The 18,688-nt window shown below is 28.9% G+C and overlaps 1 protein-coding gene across 6 annotated transcripts in view; it reads right to left on the bottom strand.

The window, feature by feature from the left end:
* Window positions 1-18,688, bottom strand: part of LOC129958259 (focal adhesion kinase 1-like) — a 104,693-nt gene that overhangs the window by 13,540 nt on the left and 72,465 nt on the right. For 3 of the 6 annotated variants that reach the window (XM_056070575.1, XM_056070581.1, XM_056070577.1), the window contains 13 exons: window positions 17,560-17,673; window positions 15,257-15,368; window positions 12,848-12,869; window positions 12,418-12,491; window positions 12,269-12,304; window positions 11,445-11,495; window positions 10,663-10,760; window positions 8,461-8,545; window positions 8,272-8,372; window positions 6,163-6,278; window positions 5,080-5,270; window positions 4,675-4,879; window positions 3,124-3,203 (listed from right to left, as the gene is read on the bottom strand). In XM_056070575.1, the coding sequence (XP_055926550.1) occupies window positions 3,124-3,203; window positions 4,675-4,879; window positions 5,080-5,270; window positions 6,163-6,278; window positions 8,272-8,372; window positions 8,461-8,545; window positions 10,663-10,760; window positions 11,445-11,495; window positions 12,269-12,304; window positions 12,418-12,491; window positions 12,848-12,869; window positions 15,257-15,368; window positions 17,560-17,673 (1,285 nt within the window). The remainder of the gene's footprint in view (window positions 1-3,123; window positions 3,204-4,674; window positions 4,880-5,079; window positions 5,271-6,162; window positions 6,279-8,271; window positions 8,373-8,460; window positions 8,546-10,662; window positions 10,761-11,444; window positions 11,496-12,268; window positions 12,305-12,417; window positions 12,492-12,847; window positions 12,870-15,256; window positions 15,369-17,559; window positions 17,674-18,688) is intronic. The other 3 variants (XM_056070576.1, XM_056070578.1, XM_056070580.1) reach the window with 3 other exon arrangements.

The following is an 18,688-nucleotide window of genomic DNA, read 5'->3' as shown; positions in this document are numbered from 1 at the left end:
TGTCGCGTTGCAGGTTGAAAATAATAAATGATATCAGAGGATTGCATCACTCCCCCCTCTCGAGATACCATAAGTTTTCTAAGTGTCACTTTCCCTAAATTAATGCTGCATATATTTACTTCAGCTTAACTAGCATGACTTCAGTTACGGCCCGAAGCATCCATCTTCTCTCACACGTCGCATGTGAGTGCCGTCCGTAGGCTAGAAGAGAGCACGAAAGCCGTACTCCGCCCATGAATGGCAAGGGAAGAAGAAGGTTAATACACACAAGAGCAGACATACCTCGTAGTCCCCACGAAGCGTCCGGAGGCGGCGCCTCCTATTTGCAGAGTGTAGGTCCGTAGATCCTAAGCTCCATGGATCCACCACCCCCATCTTCTGCCGCGGGAACCACGACATTCAGACAGAAAGGAAAGGGCAGAAGACAGGTCTGTCTTAGGGTCTACGGACCTACACTCTGCAAAAAGGAGGCGCCGCCTCCGGACGCTTCGTCGGGACTACGAGGTATGTCTGCTCTTGTGTGTACTAACCTTCTTCCTCCCTTGCCATTCATGGGCAGAGTACGGCTTTCGTGCTCTCTTCTAGCCTACGGACGGCACTCACATGCGACGTGTGAGAGAAGATGGATGCTTCGGGCCGTTCTGGGGTCCAGCAGTCCAAGGACCCTAGAGCATCTAGGAGTCGAGAACCTGCTGGAAAACCGCTTGGCAGTGGTAAGCCGACCGTAAGGTTTGGTGAACCCGCCGATGCGGTCGTAGTCATATAAGTTCACTCTGCAAAACTTTCCATAAGCCAAGATAATGCATTGTCTCTACCTTTACCATGCCAGGGTTGTCACACCAATCTGGAAAAAAAAATTCCGTGTTTTCCCTGTGCGTATATTCACGATACGATGAAATATGAGAATAGCACTCATGTGCTAGTCGTAATGAAATATGATTTTAAGGAGTGAAAAATGCAAGGAAAGGAAACAACAATTTAAAATTATACGAAGTAATAGCATATTAAAAGTAGGTTTATATTTACATACAAATAAAGGACAATTTCTCTTTATTTATTACCTAGAATTTAGCAAGATAAAATTTATGTATAAAGTGGGGAGGGGGGGATATATTATTACCTCTCATGCTCTTTAACTTAAGTCACAAAAATTAAGAACTCGGGTGAAATATAACACAAAATATTTTTGTTATCATGATACAAATCATTTAATGATTATTTAACAAAAAAAAATTACAAAGCAAAATTTTTTAAAATTTATTCATTTTTGCCAATTCATGTATTTGAGCATCAATTTCTGCAGATTTTTCAGACATCAGTTTCACGGAGTTAATCCTTAACAAATAAGTTACGACATTTTTGTACGGCCTAATGTACATTTTTACCTATTTCATTTTCATATGAACATATGCGAAAGTATTTCCGATATATAATTGCATGCATTAACCTTTATTTACTGAATTACTTTACCATCATTTTTTCAAATTTATTTTTAAATCATTAGTTAAGTTTTGGTAAAGAATAAAGACAAAGAAGAAATTTTTTTAATTAAAATAATTTAATTAATTACAAAAGATTTTTATTCTTATTAATCAGATAATATCTACTACTTTTTATTGTAAAAACATTCTTCGTGCTCTTTCAAATATTTTTTAAATAAATAGTCCTATTGTGTAGATATCAGCCGGATTTAAACGGTACTTTAAAGTACTGTCGGTAAATAAAGGGTTAAAGGAAGAATGTGAAGCAAGTTTTAATGCCCATAAAAATCCAGCTTCAAATGATTGCCACTGAACTGAAAAGTTCGAAATCGGTTTATTTTCGGGCATGACATTTGACGTTTTCGGATTTGACATGTCATCTTTTCCTGTATTAGTTTTAGATACTAAGTCCAACATCAATGATGACTCTTTTGAACTGGCACACAGACTTGTATGTTTTCTTCTTATGGAATGACTAGTAAGTGCCTGTTTTCCCATATCACTTAAACTTATTATCTTCTTACCAAGCGAGAAATACGTAGCAAATGGACTTTGCGGAACTACTCTAACCCATTCAGCAAAGTCAGGATTAAAATTTTTATTCGTCGAATCGGTATTAAATATGGATTTTGAGCTGCCCATTGGATTAAAAAAATTCTCTAATCTGCTCTAAATATGTTTATAATTTACCAAATAATAAATAAACCATTCAATAAACTCGACTAAACAAAACCGCGATGCTTCCGCAGATCGAATGTGACTAATACCGCCAGAGAAATGTATTCTATTCTTTCACGTAGTTACAGAAGTTTCGTGCATGCTCATTAGCTGCAATTCGGGAATTGCATGGAAAAATAACACCTGTCTCGAAAATAAAAACTAGAATTATATGTATAGAAAGAAAGGTGAAAGGGGAACGGAGTGAATTTCCACATTACATAATCACGAATGTTTCATTTTTGGAAGCTATGACTACGATCTTTTCTTTTTGCACTTTTCTTTTGGTTACCAAAAATGAAAAAAATATCCTAAAACCTAAAGGAATCACATAAAGTAAGAAATTCATTAGATGGTTAGGCAGAAGAGCTTATAACAATAATCTTTCCTTTTTTTTTTTTCTGGTTTTAATTCAACCATTCTCATTCCTCTGTATTTGTTTTATTTGCCAATTAAATAACTGAGGAAGATGAAATTAAGAAAGTAAAAGCAATTAAACTTTTACACACGGAAAAGTAATTCGATGAATAGTTATTCACTTAATACAAACACTTGTTTATTGCTCCGAAAGATAAATATAATTGTTTTAAGTTGAATTCTCCTGTTAAATTAATTTGCATCATCTTACTACTCTGCAGGTATCGTTAACAATCAAAATTAAATAAATAAAACATTAAATAAATAAATAAATGATGCACGGCCTTGAATGGTGAGTGAGTCACCATCCGAGTGCAAAGGATTAAAATTTCAAGATTCTTTTTACCAGCTTCCTTTGGATTATTAACCCTGATGATTTTCTTTAAAGCACACAATTCATATTTATGAGCTTAATTAAAAAATATTCTGAATACTATGAATTAAACCTATGAATGGTTAATCTAAAAACATTGATACACTGTCTAACAATTTCAGAGAAAAAAATTACCCCAAGACATTGCCTGAATTCGCCGATTCTCCCTTTTCATTACTTCCTGCTGCTGTCTCCGTTCATCTTCAAGTATTTCACTGAAAGAATGTTACATTTAAATTATTTTGATGAAAAAAGTTAAAATTTACTGCATGAATATTAAGAAGTTGTTAAAAAGCAATGCAGAATTAAGATAAAGAATTGTATGAATGCATTGCATAAAACAGTACAAATTTAAAATAAAGTTATTTTTCAACATAAATGGATTTTAGCACTGCAAGGCAGTGGGAAGCACAGTGGCATGAAAAATTATTAAAAAAAATAATTTGATTATATTTAACTTCAACAAATAATACTTCTAAGAGTACCTTTAATCTACATGATGGCAACTATTTTTACCCCAATAACAGTAACGTAATCAAATAATTACTTTAAAATACATCGTCTACATAATACATTTAAAATCCTCACCACTTTTCAAATGCTTATAATTTAACATCCTAAAAAAAAAAAGACTTAGTAAAATACACTACAAGAGAATATGCAAATATTTTTTCATACGTAATCTAATTTTATATACATTTCTCATATTGAAATGCATTATGAATAATTTCCTCATTTTTCTTGCATGTAAAAAATTAAACAACTTAATGTGTTATGCATGCAAAATTTACTATACACACATATATAAATATGTACTGAAATATTACAAACTTCAAGTAAAAAAAGGGAATTTACAACTCCTGCAAAATTGCTTTATAATATTAGCATTTATGAAGCAAAAATGGGGGAGGGGATAAAATGAATATGAGGGAAAAGCAATCTGAAATATTCATTTGTAAAACATAATATCAGATATTGTATGAATGTCTGATTGAATGAAAATCCAACATTCTAAAATGTTATAGACACTGCTTCAATAGTTTAACATGAGTAGAAAAGAAGCAAAAACAAAATAAGCCAATAAAATAAAAATAGATATATTGACCAATATTTAGATACTGTGTGGAATCAACACATTTCTATATGCATAAAAATATTAATTTCTTTGAATGTCAACCATATATATGACAATATTTTATAACATGAATAAATAATTAACATCTTGAACCTGCATTTAAAAAAAATCGATGCGCTATGCAATTTATAATGAAGGAATTTTGAAATTTTAATATAAAACTGTACTTTGTCTTCACTTCAGTTACGCTTGCTGTGTTTAAGTATTCAACAAAATAAAGGAATTCTAACTTATAACCGGATTTTGCATACAAGAAAGTTTCACGAAATAGTGTACAGCTTACTATTTAATTTTAATAATTATTCCACAAGAACTTACAATCTTTCAGAAATATTTGTAATTATAAATTTATATATTGAAAATTCATTTTCAGCTTTAAATTTAAATCTTTATTATAAATAAGCATTCAAATATAAACAGCCATAGGAAAGTAATGTTTCCTTTATGATGCATGAAATGATAATTTAAAATATATGCAAAGGATAAATTACAAAATAAATCCAAAAGAATCAAATCAAAAACATTACACAAAAAATAAACTAATTGCTTACCCTAAAACTCTTCTAATTTCTTTGAAACTTGGCCTTTTTGATGGTTCATAAGACCAGCATAAAGACATAAGATTATATAAATGAGGTGGGCAGTTTGGAGGCAATGGCAAACGCTCACCATTCTCAATTCTTCCAATAACATCATTATTCTTCACTCCTTGGAAAGGCTTCACACCATACATAAGAATTTCCCAAATACAAACACCTAAAACAATTTAAACAAAATTTAAATATCATTAAGATTCGCAATAAGAAGGGATTATAGTATTTTTGATGAATTTAGAATAAAACCATAAGAAAACTCACAATCAGTAAAATTTCTTATGAAAGGTAACAAAAAAAAAAAAGATAAATAAAAAGAAGGAACAACGAAAGATTACGATATTATAACAAATAGTAACTTACCAAACATCCATACATCACTTGCTGTAGTGAAGCGACGAAAATTTATAGATTCTGGGGCCATCCACTTTATTGGGAGTTTGCCTTTTGATGCTTTGTAGTAATGTTGATCTTCAACCCAACGGGATAAACCAAAATCTCCTAATTTCACACAATCGTGAGACGAAACCAACACATTTCGTGCAGCAATATCTCTGCCAAAAGATAATGCATTAGCAAATAAAGTTTGTTAGCAAAATTAGAAAATCAACTAGATTTTTTTGTATCTAACCATATTCATTCAAATTTAAAAATTAAATATACAATGAATAACAAAATATTAAAGTCATTCTTAATGGAAAAAAAGTTTACAATATCTAAATCTAGTTTTATAAAAAAAAATCTAATAAATCTAGTAAATGAATTTGTATTCATTTCCATTTACCTTTCATAATTGCAACTTTTTTTTCAATTTCAATTACAATTCTATGATTTTTCATTGTTTTAATGAAATCAAAACATGAAAATTTTCATCAGATTGATCTGCATCTACATCATTAAAATTTTTACAAGGATCTGACAGTTTCAACATAAATAAGAATAAAAATGACAAATACGAAAATGTCAAAAACCGCTGGTCTAGAAATAAAAGGAGAAGAATTTTTTAAAAAAGTAATATACAAATTTTAAAGGTTTTCTTTATGGAACAAATCATTATGTACAATAAATATAATACCTACAAAACCATATCTACATTATATTACAATAATAAATCAATACTAATATATTTAATTTTGATTCTTTGAATGTTTGCTGTTTAAAGTACTAAAATTTAACAGGTCTCATATAAAAACATTACAGTTAGTGCAACCCCAGAAAGTCTATTTTATTACCATATTCTGAAATTTTATTCTATATAGGATTCAATTGAACAAATTTAATTTAACTTATAATGCAATTGCTCCTTGTACGCATTATAATATACAGCAGAAGAAACATTTATACTCTATAAACATACAATATATATTATATGAGTTTACATATTTGCAATGCTTTCTTATAATAATAAAATTTTAAAAAAATTAAGGTTAAAAAATTCAGAAATACCTATGAACAAATTTCCTACTCTCCAAATATGATAAAGCAGTGCTGAGTTGAAATGCATACAGTATTAATGTAGCTAAATCTAATTGATTCCTGTTGTTTTGCAGATATGCTCTCATCTAAATTTTTAGAAGAGAAAAAAATGGAACTGAGAATTAAATTATGAGTAAAATTAATAATTTTCTTATAACAGGAAAAATAAGCAATAAAATATAAAGTTGCAAGAGAGGTTGGAATTGATTCATCATTATCCCAGATGTTTGTTATACAGAAACATTTTTATAATTTCTGCTTAAAGAAGTTTGTAAACGATAGAAAATATAGAGCCACCAAAACATATTTTGAGATGGATGGTTCAAGATTACTAGTCTCTATCAAACAATTAAATTAACAATACTATATGGTATTTCTTTTTTCTTGTTTTCAGTACCACTTAGTTGTTTCATGTGAAACACTGAAATTGGATCTAAGAAGATTTAAATACAATAATTTGTATTTCATTAAACCAAATAATGATTTGATTGAAATATTTTTCAAAAATAAATAAGTATCCGGCTTAAGAAAAAATTGTGAAATTTTTGAAATAATTAATAGTAGCTAGTTAATAATTAATACAGCTAGCAAAATATTTATGTTTAAAAAATACACAATAATTTGAAGTTCTAAATTACCATTAAATTACCAGAATTATCAAAACCACATTACAACTAATTATTTTGCCTTGCGAAGAATTTGTTCTTTGTAAGTATCATACTATCTATCCTTATCTGCCGATAACAAGCAAACCACAATTTTGCATCTGGTATTAGAAATAGACAAAATTTGATACCTATTAGATGCATGCTAGATTTCAAGATTTTTATTTAAACAGGAAAAAACAAGGATAAATTCTGTTATCAAATGGAATCTAAAATTTAAATTATTTACATAGATGATACTTTCAAAACTTAAAAATACAATTAATTAAAAAAAGTAAAATAATTAGACATTTTTAGTTAAATCAAAATTTATTCATTCCTTTTATTTTTCATACATTCAACTTAACACTTATAATAAATATGATCTTTTCAACGTTAATTAAGAGACCTTAAATAACATTTTCCTCTCGCATTTTCTTTCTTACTTAACGTTAAGAAAAATCATTTACCTGCATGAATGCAATTTCATAAAAGCATCTGATATCATGAAATTTACTTTAATCTTTTCCTTCATCATATTTTCTTTTCCCAGAGACATAAATCATTATTCCTAATATTTCTAAATTCAGAATCTAATAACAATTTTCTATTATAAATTAATTTCAAACAGCTTTTAAAAAATCTAAATACATGAATTAATCGACAATTCAAAAACCTAATGTATTCAAAAAGTATAAAAAACATGGACACGACTTCTCTTTTTTCTATCTCTCCCCCCCACCGCCCCCCCCCAAAAAATATAATTTTTGCAATTCAATTATAATTTTCCTCTAACAAAATTTCAACTTTTGCAAGATGAAACAAAATATGTCAAAAGCTTTTTATTAATCATACTCTAATTTATTTAGAAGTCATAAATGTTAAATTATAACATCCCAACATCTGGAACCATCCTCAGCAGGAAAAGTGTTTTTGTTTGATTTCGATCATTATTTACTTTTTATAACATGCATATTTTATAAGCAAAAATAATACTGGAGGCAAAACTGTTGCTTGTGATTATTGATACATTTTAGCTCATAAATTTCTCATTAATTAAATGAGAGGAATAAAATTATAAAAGAGAAAATGCATATTCAAATAAACAGTAAGAACAAATTTGGATGAAGAAAATAGTTGCTAGAAGTTGAGTACAAACATTTAAAATAAATAAATTTTTAAAAAATCAGGCTAAAAAGTATTTTAAAATGTACCTATTACACTCAATTGTTTAAATTTTCTCCGGACGTTATAGGAGAGCTATAACAATAATATTATGATTTTTCATAAGGAAGATAATGAAAATAAATAAATAAATAAATTCGGACAGCAAATTCAATATTCAAAATTTATCAATCATAGAACTTTAATATACATAAATAATTTGAGTGAACAGCTGCCCCAGAAATAATAACAAAACTTTTTTTTCCCTTACTTCACCATGCTTTGCTAATTCCATCACAATCCAAATGGGTGAATCAGAACATATCCCAATCAATCGAATTATATGCCGATGATCAAACTGCTGCATTATATCTAAATTAATTTTATAAGATTAAAATTAAAAATAAATATCGAAATAAAACTTAGCACTGATTCATAATTCAAATTAAAGATTCCTTACATGCTTCTTCGAGAAATTTTTCGCCCATTGATTCTTCACTCTCTACTTTACAAGTTTTTACAGCGACGGCTAATGTTTGGCCATCCTATACAAGAGAACATACAATTAACAACACGCACGGTAAAAAATCATAATGTACAAATTGCTTGCTATTTTAAAAACGCTATTAATATTTCTAAAAGTAAATTTTAATTTTTAAAAATAATGTGAAAGGCATAAATACACGCAGTGTGTTCGGAAAGCTATCATTTAGGACTTCATTCTTTAAATCTTGATTCTAAATATACACTGAGTGGCCAAACTATTATGACCACCCGCCAATACAATAGACCGCATTTTGCCCTTACTATAGTATGGATTTTTCTTGCAATAGATTCTAAGAGATGTTGGTAGATGGTATGAGAAATCCGAGACACATATCCGATGAACTGCATTTTTCCAATTCCTTGAGATTTGAATAATAAGATCTAGATTGCCAGACGCCCAGTGCGATCTCATCTCAAAGATTTTCAATTGAGATCTGATGACTGTGCAAGCGAACTAAGCTAGTTAAAATTTCTGCAATGTTCTTCGAATTATCTTCGGACACTGCCAGCTTAATGACGGGGAGAAATGTCCTACTGTAACTTGTATCCATCCCCGGCAAGATACTCCATTAAAATAACAGGATGCACTTGATCTACGATAACACTTAAGTACACTCAGGTATTCAGACATTGTTTCACAGTAATCAAATCGCCCATACAATGCCAAGAAAAAATTTTCCGAACCATAATATTGCTTTCAAAAGTTTGAAATGTTGTGACAATGTAGTTGGAGTCAATGCTTTCGTGCCATTTTCTCCATATTCGCACCTAGCCGTCTGCATGGTGTAATTGAGAAAACATGATTCATCGGACCATATGACACTTTCCCAGTCATCTACTGTCCGATCTATGTGCTCCTTTGCAAACTGGAGAATGCTGCTTTTGTTCAAAGCAGACAGGAGAGGCTTTAGAACAGGTCGTTGGCTTCCAAATTCTATATGGTGGAATATGGTGTGAACAGTTTGTTCAGAGATCTTCGCAGTTGTTCCTCGATTGAAATTCCTCTCAATTTCACATACTGTAGCTCTTCAATTGGTCTGGGCAACTTTGGCAAATCTTCTATCAGATCGAACATTCAGTAGTCTGTGACAACTACAAGCTTGACGTTGAGACCCGATTTTCCGCTTTGTAATCAACTTTTTATAAACATAAATAACAGCATCTCTCTGATATTTCATAAGTGAGTGCCTAAAATCATCCCGAGCTCAAACTCAGTAAAACTGCGCTTTTTTTGCATTTCTTCGCAAGCAATATAATGCAAATGATGCTTTGCTCCTGCATCCCTTTTTATAGCTATCTTGTCTTCCAGCGGAAAAACATGAAGTGGAAGATCTGCATATAAGTGTCAAGTGGTCATGATAATTTGTCCACTTTGTGCATATATGTAATATAATTTTGCAGATGCATGACCGAAAAGAAGACACTGTTGGAATAAACTTCAATTTATTTTTGTCCCTCAGTGTTTTTACTAAGAGATTCTTATAGGGATTTCTTTGATACGTGTCGAAATATAGTAAAATGAATCTTACGCATCTTTGAAAGGAATTGTAGGAGTTAGGGATTTCTTTGACACGTGCCGATTTATGAAAGGGAATCTTAAGTATCTTTGAAAGGAAGTCTAGGAGTTAGGGATTTTTATCTCTTCGCTCAGAGCGTGAGAAACTAAAACCTCAGCAATTTTTTAAAGCGCAAATTAGAAATAATTAAATAAGAAAGTAGGATTCGGGTCAAGAAATAAGAGAACATTTTAGAATAAAGTAACATGGTCTAATTTAAGATTAAAAAAATAATTTAATTTATATCTTAAATAATTTCTTAAGAGATATCATTATACACTGTGCGTGTGTGTATAAAATAAAGACATTTGTAAAAAAGTTGGGTTATTTTTTTTTAAAATGGCAACTTTTAAATAACACACACACGCAAGGAAAAAAACTGAGTAAACGCTATAGTAATTTAAAGAAAATGGTTTGTTTCTTTATTTTATAAGAATACCAAGATATCCAGTGAGTTAATTTTACATTCTTTCTTTTAATAAAGCACAAAATACTTAGTGAAAAGAAGCTAATTCTAAAAAGATTAATAAAACATAACGAAGTGTTAGAAAAGTTCTTACTTTAGAAATGTATGTCCCTTTGTGAACATCTCCAAATTGACCTTCTCCAATTATTTCACCAAGAATGACATCAGTTCTCTTCAATTCGTAATCCTTCACTGTCGGCAAGGATTTTGAAAGATTATACACAAATTAAAAGTTTTTTTAAAAAAGAAAAAAATAACATTATCAATATCTTTAAAATACTAAATGCATAAAAAACATTGATGCACCACAGACAGAAGGCAACATAAATTTATACGCTTTGTCTTGAATGAGAATTGTAAAAATTGTTTCATTTAAAGCAATTTTTATAGTTTTCATTCTTTGCGAGATAAATTTAATATTATTCTCGTTTTATATCATTACTTTGTTATTTAATAACAGCATATTTCAATAATGAATCAAGATGTATATGATGATAATGCAGACCAAACATATCAAAGTTACTTTTCATATGTAAACCAACTAGATTGCACTAATATAAATTTCAATACAGTCAAAAATGTTTCACAGAATTCAAACTGCATTATCACTAAGAAATCATACAAACATAAATTAAACAATTAGAGGAAGAGAACATAGCCAATTAATCGAAACGAACAAAATGCATTATAATAAAAACACTCAATTGTTAACAGAAAAAAAAAAATCACTAAGTAAACCACTAATGTAAAAAGTTGCATACAACAGTTTGGTTAAAGGGAAAAAAACGAAAAACGGGAAGCCTGTGCAAGAGAATTTTTAGATCCGTTCCTTTCTTCAAAATTGCTGATTCACTTTAAAGACAGAAAACAAATTACCTATAGGAGTAGAATAATCTCCTTCTTCTTCAACAATTTCAGCATAATCTTCTACAAATAATAAACAAAATAAAGAATAGTATTCATTTTTTAGGCATAATACAATATATTTGACACTTCATAACATTTATTATTTTATTGAGATTATACCATAATTTGTTTTGCAATGTACTTCACAAAAATAGCTTCATACATGCAAGCACAAATTTAAAAAAAAATAATAATAAATAAGAGCTATATAACTACAAAACCACTTCACAAATGAACTATGCAATTCAAAATTTGATATACTGCCCTCAGAAACCAACTGTCACAGAATTCTAATTCAATGATAATTTACAACATAAAACAAAAATTATCATCATGTATTAACAGCATAATTTCCTTAATTATTTTCCTTCCTTCAAGTAATTTTTTTCAAAATACTGAAGAATTATACGTATCTCCAAACACATCATAAAATGGTGAAGGGAATTTTTAAATATATAAAACATCTCTTAATTTTTGCTGTAGGGACTTGTACTAAATAAATTAATTACCATTTAAAGAGCAAGTAAGCAAATTTAAAAAAACTGTCTCAAAATTATAGGAAATTTAAAATTTTTAAAAAAAATCATAAACTAAAATAATCCTTTAAAAATTTGTAGTAGCTATTTCATTATGTTGCAATGTTTACGCCATAGTTTATTAAATTATTTAGATGGGTACTTTTTTCGGCACGTCACTGTAATGCTAAAAACGTTTGCAATTTATTAGTAAAAAAAATAACTTCTTGAATAATACAAAACTGATACAAAATCATAAAGAGGATAAAAATTTTCAACCTGTATTTCCATGAATATCATCCAAGTATATACTTCCTAAGAATCAGAAATATGAATCAAAACTTGCATGCTGCAAGTCAGAATGCTCAAACATAAATAAATAAATAAATTATTTTACAAAAATATGCTCATAAATTTAAATAAAATACCTCCGAATTTAAATCCCAGAGTTTTGCTTCGAGGACTCACAGACTTTAAGCCACTTTTAAAACTTCCATGTCTGCTATAATTTATGTAGAGAAATAGTTACAATTAATACTAAGTCATGTTAAAATTCAAATCATGCAATGCATTAAACCTATAAGATGAACTTTTTTTTTCCTACGAGAATTTAAAGCAATCCCTAACAGAGCCGGCTTTTAAATATTTTAAGAAAAAAATATACATTAAAATATGTTTACAATATATGAGTGATGTAATTATATAGATTTTTAAATAATATTTAGTGTGATAAATACCAATATTATTACGAATGGTAATGAAATAATTCAACCATTTATAAAAACATAATCAATCTATAAATGCTAATTTACACCTAGAATTTTAAAATAATATAATGAAAATTTGATAAGAACATACCTTGCTTTTGAAATCTTTAATTCTGAAAAGAAATGAAACACTCCCGTTAATTAACACTTCAGAACTCATGCCGACGGAAACAAAATAAAACTGCACATCACAGCAAATTAATAGATAAAAGTTATACACACACCATTTAATAAATGTAACAAATAAAATGGGATTGCAATGTTTTTCAAAATTAGTTTGAGTAAGAAAGGTTTCGCTCCATTTTCAATATCTTACAAATAAATTGCAATACCTTTTTTAAATAAACGTGAAACTTACTCTTAATTAATTTTTATTGTTTTCTTACAATAACATACAATTCCTAGTTTAACATTGATATTTTAGCAAACCTTATATAGAAATCCTCTCATGCCTTTGTTGAGTTTGAAAACAGTGTGCATGTTGAAATTTAAAAAGGCGTTGCATTTATTAATTCTCCAGGGACGTCCAATAACAAAGGGAAGAGGGACCCTATTTGATTACAATTTTACTAGCCCCTAATTTTTTTTCCAAGCAAAAAAACTTTGCTCCCACATACATTATAACTAAACAAAACATTTTCCTCTTTTACGCAAGATTTAAAAAATAACAATAACAAATTAGAAGATTGATTAATTTCCCTGCTCGCTCGCTCTGCTCACTAATCACAATGCGATTCTTTTGGGATTGCTATGTGATTCCCGTTAGCTTCACCAGCTCTCCATATAGTAATGCATTTCTGCTAGTAATAAGGAACTGTAAATGCAATCATTACTAAAAGTAAAGTTAAATTATTTCAAATTTTACGAGCTGCAAATATTAATTTTATATCAGTTATTACAAACTGAACCATTTATTTTTTAAATTAAAATTTTCTGGTTAGAGAGAAATATATATGTAAATAATTCTGATATGTTTAAAAATCAAAATTTTATTTACTTCTTTCCCCACAGTTTTTTAAATGCATTTCGTCAAATTTGTCCACGCAATGTTAATAATATTGAAATAATCACCGAAGAGGGCGATTATTTCAATATTATTAACACGTTTAATTCCAATGAATACATCTTATCCCAAAAAGAAACCGTATTATTTTTATCACATTTTAAATAGGCAATAAGGATAGCATTGCCTATTTAAATTCAATGAGCAATAAGGATAGTACATTCTGAGTGACAGCTATACTTCGAAGTGGTGACAGTGACGACGAAAATCGGCACTATTTCTGAAATTTGGAAACTTCGTTCTCTCTCTATACACCTCTATTTCGTTCGTTCTGATGAAATGTTTTTATGAATGATTCTTCTAACACTTTATTTGCCCTAGCTTCTCGTTTTTGAGGATTTCGATTTTTAATAGAAACTGCTCGATTTACACTGATTTTTTTGTATTATCCAGCTCCAAAAACATAACAGTGAATTCCTCAATCCTCAATTTTTCCGGTGAAGAAGCATGTAAACACCCAGAATATGCTGGCTGTTGCCAAATAATGATTGAATTCGGCTTGATTACATAAGTATTTTACGTAACAGATTAAACCTCAAACAAGCTCTATGAAAGGCTAAACTAAACATATAAAATTAATGACAGCAAGCAATAATGGGTGAGAAATTAGCATTCTTGTAAGTGTAGCCTAATAATGATTCAAATTAAAATAATCGTGAATTATAAAATTAACAACTTTCAGAAAAGTTGGCTTTGGAATATTAGTCACTTTGGGAGACATCTTAGGTTTTATTTACGAGTTTCATAAAGACATATGATAGCTAATTTCCTTAACCATGCCATTTAATTATGTACTTTTATACTATTAATTTCTTTAAATCAAAGATTTTTAAATTATGAGTATTGAGGACCAGCAAACTAGTTAATCTGTATAAAAAGTTTCATTTTAGAACCAAATACATTTTCATTTTCCAGATTTTTCATTATTTCTTGGTAATGATTGACTTAAAACTTATGTATGAAAGAGAACTATAATACATCCATCAACTTTAGAATTAATAGTAATAACAAAATTGCTTTTGATTCTTCTAGTGCAACGGTTTGCTATATATGGCACAGCTAGATTTCATTCAAAACCCATGAAAGATGAATTTTTTTATAACATGAAAAAGCTTCCGTTTGAAACTTTGTATTAAAAATTAAGATAGTGAAACGGCCGAGATAGTTCAAAGGTTTGGATACCTACGGATGACGAATTTAAACAGAAATAAGATTTTAGACAACCGAAGGTCACAATGCAAGAAACAAAGTTTAAACTATTCATTCCCTGTTCTGTCCTCCATAATTTAATCTTGCAGTGATATCAACAATGGAATAGATAAAATAGATGAACAAAACGTCTCTCAAGCAATATAAATATTTAAAATTACTCTATTAATGCACGAAAGAAACGTACAATGTGATTCATACAAGCATATTAAAAACAGTTGTATATACCCGAGTAATTCCAGAATGAAGTCCTTGTTCCATGAACTAAGCGACAATATCCATCAATAAGACTTGCTATACATTCGGCAACATTAGAAGAAGGACAAGTAATACTCAGTAACTAAATGGTATAAAAAATATTTCAAATGAACTATATAATGCATAAAAACTGTCAGACAATTTTAACAAAAGAATTACATAAGATCAAGTTTTCAATTTTAATTTCCTTAAAAAACAATCTAGAGATTAAAAAAAAAAAAAAAGTAGAATGAAAACTGATCCGATAAATTTGAGTTAACAGACAGTAAATACACTAAGTATTCAAAATGTTTTACATAATTAACGTAATAAAAGAACTGCTCTCATACAGTTCATAATTTAATTATATATTTGAAGAATATGTCTGATTGCCTATTTACTAACAGATTTTGTTTGCTTTGGAAGTTCATCATTATATATGCAGTTCTCAAATAGCAAAATCAGTGGCATCAATTTTCATTAAATGAATTTAAAGGTATAAACATTTAAGAAGTTGGGAATTTTTTCCTTTCTACGGTTCATTTAAATTTCCTAAACATATAGGAAGGACTGGTACCTTGGATAACTTTTTTTTTATTATATTACTAAAAACTAACAAATTGAATATTTAATTTAGTAATAAGTATCCTATTTTATGCAAAATCTATCCAATTATAGATTTCGCTATCAATAAATAGTAAAATAAGGAAGGTTAGCTAAACAACTATAACTGCATGTAGAGTTCCATGGCACAAAATAGTTTTCCACCATGGATCATATTGTTTTCTGTATTCTTATCAGTTCCGTTTCGTAACAATTTAGGATGCGATAAAGAGAATTTAAGCGTCATAATTTTTAAAGGTTTCCATATTGGTTGCGTTGAAAAATACTGTTTTGAAATAATTTGTCCTTAGCTTTTTATTGAATAATTTTGCAGCATGCTCATCATAAATAATCTCAGCTATTTTTCTTCAGCTCATATTTTTCGTCTCAGAAAATTTGTAAATATAAAATGATGAACAATTACATTTTCATGTTTTGATATGTATATATACATATGCGAGTGTGTTCAAGACTCTTGATATTACAATGTCAAACTTTTATGTATATATACTGTAAAAATATATAATCTTAGATTTTGCCTGCCACAATAATTGTTGACAGCTGAATTCCAAATAATTCGTAAAAAATAACTATTAATTCATTGATTTGTGTTATTAATAAACTAATTATTATGTATAAAACAATGTTTTAAAACTTAACTGAAATGCTGATCGGTAAGTTTTCAAAATACTGATCTTTATGTTTTAAATAAAGTATTACTTAATTTCAAGGAAAAGTCCTTATATATATTTTTTTGATAGAAATATGATCATATATCTCTGCTAATTCCTTTTGTATCTTGTAGATAAATTAAAAATGATTAATCATCAAAATAGCCCAAATTTGTTTAAATAATCATCACTTAAATTATAAAAACTTTATTTTTAATACAAAATACTTTCGAATTGCATTATATTGTAAAATTAAATATATTAGATATTATTTACAAGAGTAAATATTAATTAAATTCTAACAGTTAATCCACTTTTTTACTTATTTATTATGATTCATAATTATATATGAAAAGTGTTCAAAGTTAATACATTAAAAATACTTCTTCAGTGTTTTTAATTAACTGTCATATTTCTAACTGAAAGGATCATTAATAAATAATTCCATTTTATTATTTTACAACTCTATAAATATACAATTGAACAATTGGTAATTTTTATTGAAAAGCATGAATTTAAGTTGCAAAGTTGCTTTTTATCTGTTTGCAATAAAGAAGACATTTCTTTTAAGCCTGCAAAAATAGCTTTTTTTTTTTTTTTGTAAACCAAAGATAATTTCAGCAATAATCTTTAATCTTTTCTCAATGTGCAAGAAACTAGTTTTTATCCAGAAGATACTATGGTTCCCTCATTATCATCTACTGATTTCACTTCACTTAAAAATGTCAGAAGGCAATATTTTAGAAAATTTTTTCATTCAGTCAAATTACTAAGTGTTTTATAAAAAATAACTTAATCAGTTAAATTTTTGATCACTTAAATATATATCAATCAATTAAACAATTTGATATATCAATCAACAATTCAAATTGAATTGATTGATTGATATATCAAGATTCAATTGATTGATATATCAAATTCAATTGATTGATATATCAAAAAACAATTTGATATATCAATCAATGAAACAATTTCAAATTTTCAGGCAAAAAATAAATCTGAAGTTTTGGAAACACAAACCTCTGCAGCACCATCAACCTTCAACTGCAGAACTGGCTTACTTCCAGAGCTTGTATCAGATGTTATCACAGTATTTATGCTCTGCACTTTTTGGAAGCTAGCAACATGTGTTGGCTGAAAAATAATTTTCACAATGAAAATAAAGTTAAATATCCTCTCCTCTCCCCATAAAGTTACTGACACAATCTTGATGTTAAAAGTAAAACGCGGTACTATGCATTACTATAAAACAAGATGGGCAAGCATTTCAAAAACAATTTGAAAAATTCATAAAAACCGGAAAAACAGCCAAATAAAACTTTTTTTTTTTTTTTTGCACAGTTAGCATATTTAGGTCAAGGGATTTTTTTTTTTTTTTTAGAAAGGAAAAAATAAAACTAAATAAATGACCAAAAAGTGGCCCAGACAAACACAAGTAAAAAAAAAAAAAAAAAAAAAACGCAAATAATGAACAGAATACTTCCAAATAATCTATTGCTGTAGTATGTATTCCACATCACAACCACCACAGGTCATCACACTCCATTAAACGCTTATGCGCAAAAATGTTGTGCTATGTTAGTTTTAAAGAGAATCGTTTCTTACCATCATATTTATGCAAGACGGAACAATTAGACGCGCTATTATTCCGGTCAGGATCATTCTTATAACGTTTGGGGAAGATAAAATCATTTAGCAAGGCAATGAAGATTTTCATTATCTCAAGATCTGACACCAGCATACTTCTGGTTAAGGGGATAGTTGAAATTCCAGGTGTGCTGATCCAGTTTATTCAATCTGTCATAACTGAAAGATACCATCTGCTTGGAAGTGTCATGTATACAACCGAATCTGGGCTGGATTTGTGACTCACCCGATATGCATTATCCTTGTGGTGGTGGTCATTTGGAAACACATACTGCCGTAACAATTGATTTCGAGTAATTTTGGTCGTTATTTTCCGATCTTTTCTATGAAAAGTGTACATCAGCACCACTTGCTGGCTTTTGTTTGAGTGATTTTTTTTTTCTCTCTGCCTTAAAAAAATTTCCGTGACCTAGAGATGACAACCCTCCAAACCGTTAGTTATCATTAGCATCATCATTATTTCAGTTCAATTTTCTGTTCCTTTCTTTTTCTTTATAAAGTT

Source organism: Argiope bruennichi, chromosome X1 (assembly GCF_947563725.1).
Source record: "Argiope bruennichi chromosome X1, qqArgBrue1.1, whole genome shotgun sequence".
In the NCBI taxonomy this organism is placed as follows: Eukaryota; Metazoa; Arthropoda; class Arachnida; order Araneae; family Araneidae; genus Argiope; species Argiope bruennichi.
This window is presented reverse-complemented; position numbering and strand designations above follow the sequence as displayed.